Source organism: Oryx dammah, unplaced genomic scaffold (genome assembly GCF_014754425.2).
Source record: "Oryx dammah isolate SB20612 unplaced genomic scaffold, SCBI_Odam_1.1 HiC_scaffold_21, whole genome shotgun sequence".
NCBI classification, from domain to species: Eukaryota; Metazoa; Chordata; class Mammalia; order Artiodactyla; family Bovidae; genus Oryx; species Oryx dammah.
In genome coordinates, this window is record NW_024070205.1 from 59,336,335 (window position 1) to 59,350,415 (window position 14,081).

The 14,081-nt window shown below is 38.1% G+C and overlaps 1 protein-coding gene across 2 annotated transcripts in view; it reads left to right on the top strand.

The window, feature by feature from the left end:
• The window catches only part of GPATCH2 (G-patch domain containing 2), a 197,276-nt gene that overhangs the window by 4,806 nt on the left and 178,389 nt on the right, over nt 1-14,081 (top strand). For both annotated transcript variants that reach the window (XM_040263270.1, XM_040263269.1), the window contains exon 2: nt 8,378-9,097. In XM_040263270.1, coding sequence (XP_040119204.1) covers nt 8,378-9,097 — 720 coding nt within the window. The remainder of the gene's footprint in view (nt 1-8,377; nt 9,098-14,081) is intronic.

The window sequence follows — 14,081 nt, forward strand, 5'->3', positions numbered from 1 at the left end:
AAGCTGAGTTAGAAAATCACTATGTGAAAATAGAATTCGTTGTTTGTCTGAAGCCTTCCATGTACGATTGGTTTTTTGTCTTGTTGGCAGTAGGGTAAGGAGGAAGGCAAGGTTTCTGAGGGTTCCCTTGTGACAGAAATGGCAAAGTAGCAGCTGCCAGCAATGCCTCCAGTTGAGAGCAAGTCAGTAGAACTTTTGCTCCCATCATGGGAAATGAGTTTTTCTGTTTGATGGCAAATCTTGTGACTCTTTACTTGGAAGGATGATATCCTTACTTTTCTATTTTTTTTCTTGTATCTGTATACTATTAGGATAGGAATAGGTCAAACACACAGCATTACTTTTTTTACTAAGAGTTTTTTTTCTTTAACCAAAAATCTTTTTCTTTAATCAAAAAACCATGCAAGATTTTTTTCAAGTGGATCTATTATCTTCCCTCTCTCCATCATTCAGAGAGGTTCAAGAATTCAGAAAGGTTGACAGTCTTACCTTTTATTATGATATACTCAGTGTTCATAGTATAGTTTGTACCTTAAAAGAACAATGATTTGATTTTTTCAGTAACAGTTTCCTCTTGTGTGTAGAGGTTGTTAAAAGATGAAATAACTGCTCTCACACTTAAGTACTCATTCTTATCCTCCAAGAATCCTTACAAGGTACGCATTATACACATTTTCATGATGAAGAAACAGAATCAAAAGATAAGTAATTTGTCCAAGGTCCTATAACTGATGAATGTAGTATAATTTAGCTTCCAAATTCTTCCTTTGACTCTTAAAGCTCATGTTCTTTACAGTTTTCTCCCAGCCTTTTTCTCCCTCTAGAGAATTCTATTCCATGTTTATTGTCTAGTGTCAATAACATTATAATTAATTATTTGCATGTTTCAGAATAAGGTAGATTCCTCCCACCCCATGCTACTTTTTTAAAAAAGAGAAAAGGTTACTTATGATTAATGATTTTATACAAATAGGTCATGGAGAAGGAAATGGCAACCCACTCCAATGTTCTTGCATGGAAAATCCCATGGACAGAGGAGCCTAGTGGGCTACATACAGTCCACGGGTTCGCAAGTGTCGGAGACAACTTAGCAACTAAACCACCACCACCTCCACATACAGGTCAAGGAATTTCTAAGTTAGCCCAAGTGTTACCATTTAATATTAGAATTACTCTTAATTTTTTGTCCTAAAATACATAAATAGAGAAAATTGAAGATATATCTTTTAATAGGTTACTAGACTGAGATTAAGACTTATTTTAACAAATAATATTACCTTTAAGAAAGGAAATCTATAAATCCCTATGAGCAGCAGAAATCTTAGTCAAACTTTAGATAATTCTTAGGAATCCTGTTTTGTTAAATCAATCACAAAATTTAGTGCTTGACGTATGGACTTCCCAGGTGCCTCATTGGTAAAGAATCTGCCAAGCAGTAGACACAAGTTCAGTCCTTGGGTTGGGAAGATCCCCTGGAGGAAGGTATGGCTACCTACTCCAGTGCAGTATTCTTGCTAGGAAAATCCAACAGACAGAGAAGCCTGGCGGGATACAGTCCATGGGGTTGCACAGAGTTGGACACGACTGAGCGACTAACACATTCACTTGTGTTTTTTTTCCATGCTGTCTTTTTCTCTTCTGGGAATATTAGTTATTGCTTAATACAAGCTTCAAAAAAGTAATAGCCGTTGACAAAATAGTTGTTGGTTATTGAGGGGCATTTGTTTTCTGGGCTTTCTTGGTCTTCAACTCCTGCTATGCTTTCCTGTACATTATCGACGCCCTTTGAGCCCCTTTGTTCATTTGTCAACTTGTCAGTTCTTCAGGGGCATAGGAGAGGTAATTTAGAACTAGGGCAGCTTCCTCACTTTTCTACCTTGAACTGAAAACAGTCGTAAAAACCCTTAAACTGAGTTGCAGGGTTTTCTACATTATCTGATCTTCCTCGCTCCAGATCAGTTGTCCCCAAACTTCGGGGCACCAGAGACTGGTTTTGTGGAAGACAGTTTTTCCATGGACTTGGGGAGGGAGGCCTAGGGGAGACTGTTTTGGAAAGATTCAAGCACATTACATTTATTATGTACTTTATTTCTAATTTAATGCTGCCACTGATCTGACTGGAGGTACTGGTCCATGCCCAGAGGTTGAGGATCTTTGCTCTAGAGCATAATGTTTTTTTAGGAAGGCCTTTTTCTGAATTAATTAGAACTTGGTGTTAAAGGAAACCAGCGAGAGCAATTGACTCATTCAGTGGATATTTCATGTTGCCTGGAGGTAGACAAAGAAATAAACAAACTTGACCTTTGGCCAAATATTCTTGTGTAGAACGGGCATATCAGATTCTGGATTGATTATACATTTTAGATTGCTCAGCATAATCTAATATGACCTGAAAAAAACAAAATGCTTATCAAGTCATTTCTTCTGATAAAGTCCAACTTGATATAAATAATGGGGCTGTAATTTTATTCTGTTCATTTGGACTAGCTGATTAGCGAGCTGTTCGCTTAGACATTATACTCAGTGCAAACTAAGCCCAAAAGATTTCATTTCTAGTGGGTCCCAAATGAAGAGAAATTGTTTTGTAAATGTGAATACAAAACTTTCAAGTTAGCTAAGTGGTGATTCACTGGATTTTACTATAATTCAACCTTTAAAACTATGGTGGCTTAATACACAGATTTTTGTACTGGAAAGTTCCATATTTTCCGTGTTCACTTCCATTAGGAAAGGACTTATTTAAGAAAATATCTTTAGGATAGCATGTTTCAGGGCAGTGGTCTTTAATAACTGCCAAGGCAAAGGGAAGAAAGGAGCTACTGACCATCTGATGGTCTCTTATAATGACTTTATTTCTGTGAAGCTGGTTGATGCCAGTTTTACCTGAGAGATGTGAGTGGAGCAGCTTGACCAACTGTAATAGTACTGGCTCATTTACAGAATTTTGATTGAGGTTGACTTGCAAGACTGGTGAGTTGAAACTAAAGGGGAAAAGGTGATTTGAACTCTGAATGTCACTTAAATTTGTTTTTTCCATTTATTTATAAATTGTTGTTCTTTTTTTTTTTTTTTTCCTGAAAAGGTTTTTAAAGTAGGTTTAGTTGATTGGTGTTTGAACCACATGATGGAATACGTTAGATTCTTCTCGTTAAAATATTTTTTAGTTTCTCCTGAGAAAATCGATATAAGATCAGATAAGACTGGCACAATTTTAATAACGTTTTAAAGTTTGCTTTCGTTTTTAGTAATACTGTTGGTTATATTTTGTTAAATTACGTTAGAGTAGTACTAATGAATTAATTTAAATGAAATTAGTTGAATAGTATCAAAATTTCAGTGGATTAAGTCTCACGTGCTAATCTTTTTCTAATGTTAGGACCATTACATTTTCTCTGCCGAAGTAAAGCCCTAAATTGTCACTTCCAAAATAACCTGCATTTTTAGTTGGAGGCTATATTCATGCATTGAGTTAGTTAATTTCATGTTACTATTTAGAACCAGTCTTTCACCCATGATAAGGAAACAATTTCTTTAAAAAGTAAATTCCTCCAGAATCAGGTGATACTGAATCTTCTTTTAGACAAAGAGTCTTTATTGTATGATATGTTACACTGGCTTGTTGTTTGATGTTCAGTCGCTTAGTTGTGTCTGACTGTTTGCAACCCCATGGGCTGCAGCACACCAGACTTCCCTGTCCTTCACCGTCTCCCAGAGCTTGCTCAAACTCAGGTTCATTGAGTCAGTGACGCCAACGGACCTCTCTTTAAGAATTTTCCACAGTTTGTTGTGACACACACAGTCAAGGGCTTTAGTGTAGTCAGTGAAGAAGAATAGATGTTTTTCTGGAATTCTCTTGCCAGCCAGATAGTCAAGCTGGATTTAGAAAAAGGCAGAGGAACCAGAGATCAAATTGCCAGCATCCGTTGGACCATAGAAAAAGCAAGAGAATTCCGGAAAAACATCTACACTGGCTTACAGTGAGTTATTTTAAAGGTGCAGTATTGTTTTCAAAGATAATAATTCTTAGACAACATTTCTTCCAAAGAAGTAATGTTAAAGGAGAAGAACAAAGTACTCTTTGCAATAAAGGGAAAACAAAAAAGCAGTTATAAAAACATATAGGTATTGGAACAAAGAGCCATTTAGCTTATCAGTATAGTTGGAATTTTAGCCCTTGTATTGGCTTACTACTCGTTTCTCTGAGATGCATATTTCTCTTCACGTTCAGTGTTCTGAAACCCCAGTACTATACAGAACCTTTTTAAAGGAAAAAAGAAAAAAATGTTAGTGCCTGGAAAATCCCATGGACAGAGGAGCCTGGTAGGCTGCAGTCCATGGGGTCACTAAGTCAGACACGATGGAGCGACTTCACTTTCACTTTTCACTTTCCTGCATTGGAGAAGGAAATGGCAACCCACTCCAGTGTTCTTGCCTGGAGAATCCCAGGGATGGGGGAGCCTGGTGGGCTGCCATCTATGGGGTCACACAGAGTCGGACAGGACTGAAGTAACTTAGCAGCAGCAGCAGCCTTGAAGAGTTCATTTAAAATTATTGTTGTTGTTCTGTCACTGAGTCATGTCTGACTCTTTGTGAGCCAGTGAACTGCAGCACACCAGGCTTCCATGTCATCCTCTACCTCCTGGAGTTTGCTCAAGTTCATGTCCATTGAGTCGGCGATGCTATCTGACCATCTCATCCTTTGCCACCCCCCTTCTCCTTTTGCCTTCAATCTTTGTTGGCATCAGAGTCTTTTCCAATGAGTTGGCTCTTTGCATCAGGTGGCCAAATATTTATTTGAATCACCATGTTTTTGAAAACTGTGTGTCTGTATAGACTTTTTGTTTACTCATTCAGAATGTCAAAGGAGATAGATATGGAAAATACAAACCCACATTAACTGGAAGACAATGTCCTGTTACTTAATTGCTCACAGAATGCATTTTACTGAAGTATCACTGATTCTTTGAATTCAACTCACTCTCTCCACCCTAATGCGCTGATTTAAGTCTGTCATCCCCTTTTTGTGTTCAGGAGAATATAATGCTTAACTGAGAGTCATCGGCTTTATATAGATACATGTTAAATCTGTCCCTATAATAAACAGTATCTCCTGCTACTAAATCAGTCATAAACAAAAATGCAAACTGTATACTGAAATTATGGAGGTGTTCTTGCGTATAGTTAGGTGAGCATTCAGGCTCTGGAACCAGATTGTCATAGTTTGAATCCTGCTTTTGCCACTTCCTACATGTGTCACTTCGGGCCAGCTGCCTTATATCTCTGTCTCTGAGTATTTCATCTCCCACCTTATAGGGTTATTATGTGAAAATGAAATGAGGTCCAGTAAGTTGCCTACATATGAACAAGTTCATTTCTGAGAGTGTGTTCATAAGTCAAACAGACAGCGTAGGTACACAGCTAACCCAATCAGCTGTATGGTACTGTACTGTAATAGATTTCCAGTACTTTTTACACAAATAATACAGAAAAAAACAAAACATTTTAAAATCTTACAGTACAGTACCTTGAAAAGTACACTAGTACCAGCTATATCACTGCTGCTTTTACACTTGCTTCTGAACATCCTGTGCTTAAAACGAAGAGACTATAAAATACCATACAGGAATGTACACAAAAACACAGCTACTTGTAAAGGATGCACGCACATGCCAATGTATGCCAGACGTGAAGTAACTCGTGGTTAGCCAGCCACGTGAACACACGTTTGCATCTTTGAAAGTTTGCAGCTTGAAGGTTTGTATGTAGAAGACATACTGTAATGCATATGAAACACTTAGAAATGGGTCTGGCACATAATAAGTACTCAAGTTTTGGAAACCTTATATGTACCTCATATGGTAAGTGTTAAATCCAGTTGAATCACCTGTGTGTTCATTTTCAAGTTATTATTAAAAGGAAAAGACCAAGTTGAAAGGTGTTTAAGGGATCTTGTGAGAGCCTCAAATTATGGACTATGAAGACTGTGTAGACCATAGATCAGCAGACTATCTGGCCATCACTTGGTTTTATAAATAAAATTTTATTAGCACACAGCTATTCCCATTCATTTCTGTATTCCTGATGATTGTTTTGGGCTTACCATGGAAAAAGTTGAGTAGTCGTGACGGAGACCTAATGGCCTGCAGAGCTAAAATGTTTTCTACTGGGTCCTTTATGAAAATGTGTCTTGCTCTTCTTGTTCAGTCGCTAAGTTGTTTCTGATTCTTTGCAACCCCGTGAACTACAGCACGCCAAGCTTTCCTGTCCACTCTCTTCTAGAGTTTGCTCAAATTCAAGTCCACTGAGTCAGTGATGCTATCTAACCATCTCATCTTTTGCTGCCCTCTTCATCTTTTGCCTTCAGCACGCCAAGCTTCCCTGTCCACTATCTTCTAGAGTTTGCTCAAATTCAAGTCCACTGAGTCAGTGATGCTATCTAACCATCTCAACTTTTGCTGCCCTCTTCACCTTTTGCCTTCAGTGTCAGGGTCTTTCTAACAAGTCGGTTCTTCACATCGGGTGGCCAAAGTATTGGAGCTTCAGCTTCAGCTTCAGCATCAGTCCTTCCAATGAATATTCAAGACTGATTTCCTTTAGGATTGACTAGTCGGATCTCCTTGCTGTCCAAAGGACTCTCAAGAGTTTTCTCCAACACCACAATTCAAAGCATCAGTTCTTCGGTGCACAGTTTTCCTTATAGCCCAACTCTCACATCCATATATGACTACTGGAAAAACATAGGTTTGACTACATAGACCTTGGCAAGGTGATGCTTTTTAATATGCTGTCTAGATTTGTCATAGCTTTCCTTCCAAGGAGCAAGCGTCTTTTAATTTCATGGCTGCAGTCACCATGCACAGTGATTTTGGAGCCCCCCAAAATAAAATCTGTCACTGCTTCTACTTTTTCCCTTTCTATTCGCCATGAAGTTCTGGGACTGGATGCCATGATCTTAGTATTTTGAATGTTGAGTTTTAAGGCAAGTTTTTCACTCGCTTCTTTCACCTTCATCAAGAGACTCTTTAGTTCCTCTTCACTTTCTGCCGTTAGAGTGGTAGCATCTGCATATCTGAGGTTGTTGATATTTGTCCCACAAAGTGGAAAGTGGAAAATAAGCCCACCCCTGCTATAGACTCTAGAAACCTCTGTAATGGAGAATATTTTGATCCTAGGTGCTTCTAGAACTCAGTTTAAGAAATAATTGTTAATGATCTTCATAAGAAAGGTGCATATTTGAATTACCTCTAATGTTTCAAAGATAAAATCATGTATCTGCATCCTGTATCTTACCAACTTACTCAGAATCTTTTGAGAGTTGGGTTTGGAAAGGACTGATGTAATTTACAAGGGTTCCTAAAGAATACTGATGTTTATCCTTGCTGACTAGTGGATGATTTTCTCACATAGTTCAGTGTTTTGTCTCTGTTTTTTTAAGGCCTAAGCAACTGCTTCAGGTTGATTGTAAACAAATTATGGGCCATAGTAGACCAGTGGGGCTCCAGGTTAAACATGAACATAGTTTCTGCTTCATTGGGTTGTGAGATTAGCCAAGGGCTTCCCTAGTAGCTCAGCTGGTAAAGAATCCGCCTGCAGTGCGGGAGACCTGGGTTCAATCCCTGTGTTGGGAAGATCTCCTGGAGAAGGGAACAGCTATCCACTCCAGTATTCTAGTCCGGAGAATTCATGGACTGTATAGTCCATGGGGTTGCTAAAGGTCGGACATGACTCAGCAACTTTCACTTCACTTCAAATATATGTCCTGTGTTTGGTTAAAGTTTCTTTTCACATGTATTACAAATCTTGAATGTACCTGCCTGCCTGCCTGTTTGCCTTGCATATCATGGCAGTGCCTGAGTAGAGCATGTGGTGAGTAGAGGATTGTATGTTTCCTTGCTTCCTTAGAAATTGGTGTGTGTGTGTGTGTGTGTTTGTGTAGAGGATTGTATGTTTCCTTGCTTCCTTAGAAATTGGTGTGTGTGTGTGGTGGGGCAGCAGAGGATTGAGAAAGTTCTCTACTCTTACATCTGCTCTAGAAAAACTGGCACTAGGAAAAGGACAGCTGTAGACTAAAGTATGGAGATTTAAGGGGAAATAACTTTTCCATAATTGGACAATAAAAATGTAAAATTACTGAGCTCTTTCATTGTGGATATTATGCTTACTCTATCTTGAAGTAATTTCTATGTTTAATAAAAGAACTTATACAAGAAAAAGCTTTAAAATGAGAACATTTGGAACTGTATTTTCTTGAACAGAAAAACTAAGTAGCTTTTAAATATTTCTTTGTAATAAATATTAATTCTAATCAGATTTAGTGTGAATTGTGGTTAACTCTGACTATTTAATTTTTTTTTTCTCTCCTTTAAAAAAAATGTAGGCATTTCAGTCGAACCATGGAAGAACTGGTTCATGACCTTGTCTCAGCATTGGAGGAGAGCTCAGAGCAAGCTCGAGGTGGATTTGCTGAAACGGGAGACCATTCTCGAAGTATCTCTTGCCCTCTGAAACGCCAGGCCAGGAAGCGGAGGGGGAGAAAACGGAGGTCGTATAATGTTCATCACCCATGGGAGGCCGGCCACGGCTTAAGTGAAGGCTCTGATTCTAGCTTAGAAGAACCAAGCAAGGATTACAGAGAGAACCACAGTAACAGTAGAAAGGATCGCAGTGACTCTGACGACCAAATGTTGGTGGCAAAGCGCCGGCCGGCATCCAACTTGAACAATAATGTTCGAGGGAAAAGACCCCTCTGGCACGAGTCTGATTTTGCCGTGGACAGCCTTGGGAACAGGACTCTGCGCAGGCGGCGGAAGGTCAAGCGCATGGCCGTGGACCTCCCGCCGGAGAACCCCAACAAGCGGACAATGACCCAGCCGCTGGAAGGCTGCAGAGATCAGGACATGGACAATGACAACAGAGCTTACCAATATCAAGAGTTTTCCAAGAACAAAGTCAAAAAAAGGAAATTGAAAATAGTTAGACAGGGACCAAAAATCCAAGATGAAGGAGTAGTTTTAGAAAGTGAGGAAATAAGCCAGACCAATAAGGACAAAATGGAATATGAAGAGCAAAAAGTCTCAGATGAACTCATGAGTGAAAGGTGACTTTTCTATTCTCTAAATATAAAAATATGTCTCCAGTGTGTGTGGTTGATTGTGTTTCAGATTTTAATTGATTCTATTTGAAAGTGATTATAAGTTAAAATAACGGTAGTGATACTACTGTTTAACCACAGTTGTGTTTCCTTATAATTTATGATGTTTCACACAAAGCAAAATTGCTTGTTTGATTTATACAAAGTCTTTTGATTGTGTCCTAATGACTTAATTTTCAGCTACAGAGAGAAAAGGAAGTGGATTTTCAATGGGAAAGAATGCTTTTGAATAACAACACATTTATAACTCTTAGCATTGCATTTATGATTATTTATTTGTGTAATTATAGAGCTTTAGCCGTTGCTGCTTTTTAGTGTCATTATCCATCGGTGTATTCTAATTTCTGAGAACCAAACTTTGATACCACTTCACAGTGTGTGACTAGATATTTTAAGAAGTCTGTAGATTGCTAGGAATTCTGATCACTTATGAATTGTAAAACCCAATATATAGTCCAGAAACTCCTGACCTTCTTTTTAGACAAATGGGAGAAGGAGCGATCTTTTGGCAATTAGTCTAATCAGTCCATAATAGAAAGCAGGTGTATCACAATGAAGAATTGTTAAGGACTGTTTTGACACCTTCAAAAGGTAAGTGATCACTTTTCTTTTACACAGAACTAATGTTACCTATAGGAATGAGAAAACAGTGACCCTGTTCATCCTTTTGAGTATATCCTTAAAATCAAATGCAAAAGTATGCTCAAGAAAAAATATTCTTTAAAAATGGTCTGGAAAGAGTATTTGATTTTTAGTTGGTAGGATTGGCATCATTTTAATAATGTGGAGTGTGAGCTATGGATCTATCTATCTCTCTCTCTATATATATATATAATTTTTTTCTCTCTTGTAACTGTGGTTACAGATCTGAGTAGGACCTAGTATAAGTTTGTAGAATGTACCTTTTATTAAAGGTGGTTTGGCTATTTATGTAATTTTTCTAAAGAACTAAAAATTACTTAAATGTTTTAGGAAGATTGTGAAAACTTTATCTTACCTGCATTTCTTCCAAAAAAGTTGTCATTTTCTACTGGAAATGAGAATTATTTGTATGCTAGTATTGGACCATTATGGCTGAGGACCATCCAGCTTGACTTGAAAGTAATTATCTTGCTCAGTTGCTGGGAAAGAGGATGTATGGCATTTGAGGTAAATCCCCAATTCTGGATTATTCCCAGGTTACCTGCTTTCTAAATTGATTGTGGAAGCCCCTCCTTCTATTGATGTCTGCCTTTTATTGACAGTATGCCCTGGACTAGAAATGAGATGAAACTCTTTTATTTCTTTTCATTGTAAAAAGTATCTGAGTATTAGGTTGTAATCAGGCTACCCAGCAGTCATCAGTCTAACTACGAGTTTCAAAAAAGGATGTTTTCACTCCTGAGTAAATTATTTTTTTTCCCTTGTATTTTAAACTTCCTCATACAACTATTTCTTATGGTCACTTAAGAATTAGGTATATGTTCTTTCTGTGGGAAGATCTATAGATAAGAATGGAAAACTTAAAAAAAAAAAGAATGGAAAACTTTTCTCTGTGTGTGTGATTTAGGGCTTTCCTGGTGGCTCAGATGGTAAAGAATCCTCCTGCAGTGCTGGAGACTTGGGTTTGATCTCAGTCGGAAAGATCCCCTGGAGAAGGAAATGGGCAACCCACTCCAGTATTCTTGCCTGGGAAATCTCATAAACAGAGGACCCTGGTAGGCTACAGTCCTTGGGGTTGCAAATGACTTAACACACATTTGAATAACTACTGTGTACTGTTCACTCATCCAAAGACAAACCTGATTGTCTCCAGCCTCATAATCTGGGCTAGCCACACAAGCACATGGTGATAAAGAAACGTGCTAAGCAGAAGGTACTGGTGATTAGAAGCCTCGTTCAGATATTGGAGGATTTAAGGCAGCTCATCCCAGGTAGATAGAATAGCTCGTCCGGAGGCGTGGGCTGTGAGGCAGGTGTAATGTATGTGAGCAAGTGTATATAGTTCCTTATTACTCCAATATGAAGTGGGAACAGAGGCTATAGCAATAAGTGTGCTTTGGAGGCCTGTGAGCTCGGGTAGTTTGCATTTCGTCATATAAGTAATGAAAAATGTAGGAATTTTTAGCATAATTAGATTTACATTTGATCAAGATCCCTGATCTTGGCCACAGTGTCTTGTTTGGTTTTGGCTGACCTTCAGACCATCCGTAAGAGGATGGTGATGTGCTCAGTCACTCAATTGTCTCTGACTCTGCGAACCCATGGAATTAGCCCACCAGGCTCCTCTGTCCATGGGATTCTCCAGGCAAGAATACTGGGGTGGGTTGCCTTGCTCTTCTCCAGGGGATCTTCCCGACCCAGGGATTGAACCCAGGTCTCCCGCACTGCAGGCGGATTCTTTACCATCTGAGCTACCAGGGAAAACCATGGTGATGATAGTAGAGGAATAAAGCTATGGGAGCAATTTTAAGAGTTGGAATCAGTGGAAACTTGGCTGACTGCACTTTGGGGCAGATCAATGAGAAAGAGAACTCTCAGATGATGCTCAGGTTATCAAGAATAGAAAATATAGGCAATGAGCAGACTGGGACAGGATTTTAGAGTTGGTGTACGTGTATTAATTTTAATAAGCATTCATAAGTCTGTTCTCTAAATACTGTGCTATAAAAGTCATACTAAAAAAAAAAGTGGGCAGAGGTATCTTTGGAAATGAGCCATAATGACTATCAGCTGTTGAAAATGAAAAATGCCTTCTGCTGAGGTTCTTTTTCTGATTTGTTAAGCACACTAAGAGCCACATGATGTGAACACTACTAAATATCAGTTAGATGAAATGTAAATAGGAAAACGTGTTGTTGAAAACACAGGGAAAAACATCTCAAAGCAGGACAAGGATCATTAAGGACTAATTGGTGGCCTTAGGGAATTCCGATTTTCTCATATGTTTAAGAAGAGCTCCAGGCCAAGAAGAAAGAGACAAGGATACTGCTTGGAGAAAGAACAGAAGGATCAGAGATGGGATGGAAAGAATTTAGGTGAGGGCCTATCCATGGAAACCCTTGAAACCTACATTTAATCCAGTAAATGTGAGGAAGTAATTTAAGAATTTTAGTAGAATACTTTCTGTTTTACGTAGACATGTACATACACGTACATACATGTACCAGTGTGTTTTATAAACTTCCTTTAGACTAGGTCTAGACTTACGGAAAGGTTGCAGAGATAGTACAGAAAGTGTAGTCTGTGTACCCTGTTCCCTCGCATCCCACTCCTGGTTTCTCCTGTCGTCGGTGTCATCCGTTTACTTTGATATTAATGCCTTTGTCAGAACTAATGAGCCCATGTTGACACATTATCGAAAGTCCGTACTTTATTAGAATTTCTTTGGTTTTTATTTACTGCCCTTTTTCTGCTCCAGGATCCTGTCCAGGATATTATAATATTAGTCAACCAGTTGTGTTTTGAAAAGATGTGCCTGGCTATCTGAAGGATAGATTAGAGGGGCTAAATCTGAATTTAGAGAGATTGGAAAACCATTGTACAAAAAGAAAAGCATATAGGTTCACACTTCCTTATCTGTAAATCTAAATTCGGAAAGCTGTGAAAAACTAATGAATTTGTGGCCAGACCTAACTTGACCTGTATTTAATGTGGATAGTCCTTCATTTAATTGAAAAATATATTAGTATATTTGATTACGAAGTGCTATCACGAATCTGTTAGGCATTTTAGAATGAATCTTTCTAAAAGTGTAAAAAGTATGAATTTTGAATAATTTTGCCTCAAGGGTTTTAGAAAAAGAATTTAACCCAAGGTATGTACGATAAGGTCCTTTATAAGTGATTGTATTGATGGGGGAAGACAAGAAAGCACTACTCAGTCACAGAAGAAAAAAAAATCTATAGTAGCTTAAGCAACTAAATAGCAGAAAGATAATGTTTCTAAAGTATTTTTAATACTCTAATATCACTATGTATAGAAGAGCATACCTAATTGTAAACAAGAAAATAAGTATGGATGTGATGCTTTTAGAAAGTATTTGTTTCATTAACACATGTGCAATATAGTTTCATACATTCACTTAATTTGAAGAAAGTTAAAGAAAAAGGTACTAAATCAGAGGTCCTTAGAAGAATATGCCACCTAAATTCTTAACCTTTTTGTTCATATTTATTTTTTAAAAAACCAAAAACTGAAACATTTTATATTCAGAATTTAGAATTTCACTTGTAATTTTAATCCTGAACTCTCAATTGAAATATTTTAAAACAGATTAAGATGATTTTTTTAACTAAGATTACAGAGTTCTTCCTGTTGATGAAAAAACATTATAATTTAAAAAGCACTTGGGGTGAATTCCTGATTGGTTAGAATTAAGAATTACAGTAAAAAGAGAGTACATGAGAATTTAAGAACATCACTCAATATTCTTTAAAGACCAAACCCCTTATCATCTGACCTTGTCCTTGTGATTTTTTTAAATTAACTAGATTCTCATATTGGAGAAGGCAATGGCAACCCACTCCAGTACTCTTGCCTGGAAAATCTCATGAACGGAGGAGCCTGGTAGGCTGCAGTCCATGGGGTCTCTGAGACTCGGCCAGGACTGAGCGACTTCTCTTTCACTTTTCACTTTCCTGCATTGGAGAAGGAAATGGCAGCCTACTCCAGTGTTCTTGCCTGGAGAATCCCAGGGATGGGGGAGCCTGGTGGGCTTCCATCTATGGGGTCGCACAGAGTCAGACACGACTGAAGTGACTTAGCAGCAGCAGCAGCAGCAGATTCTCATATAAGCATTGCTTCTAGTAAAACTAACAGTGACTGTTTAATTCATGTCAGTGGAGTATTTCCTATTGTTTTCACTTATATGTTAAGTTTGACTCTATCATTCGCTCCAACTCTGTTGACGTAATGAGAACCTGTTATTTTTTTATCCTTCCTCCTTAAT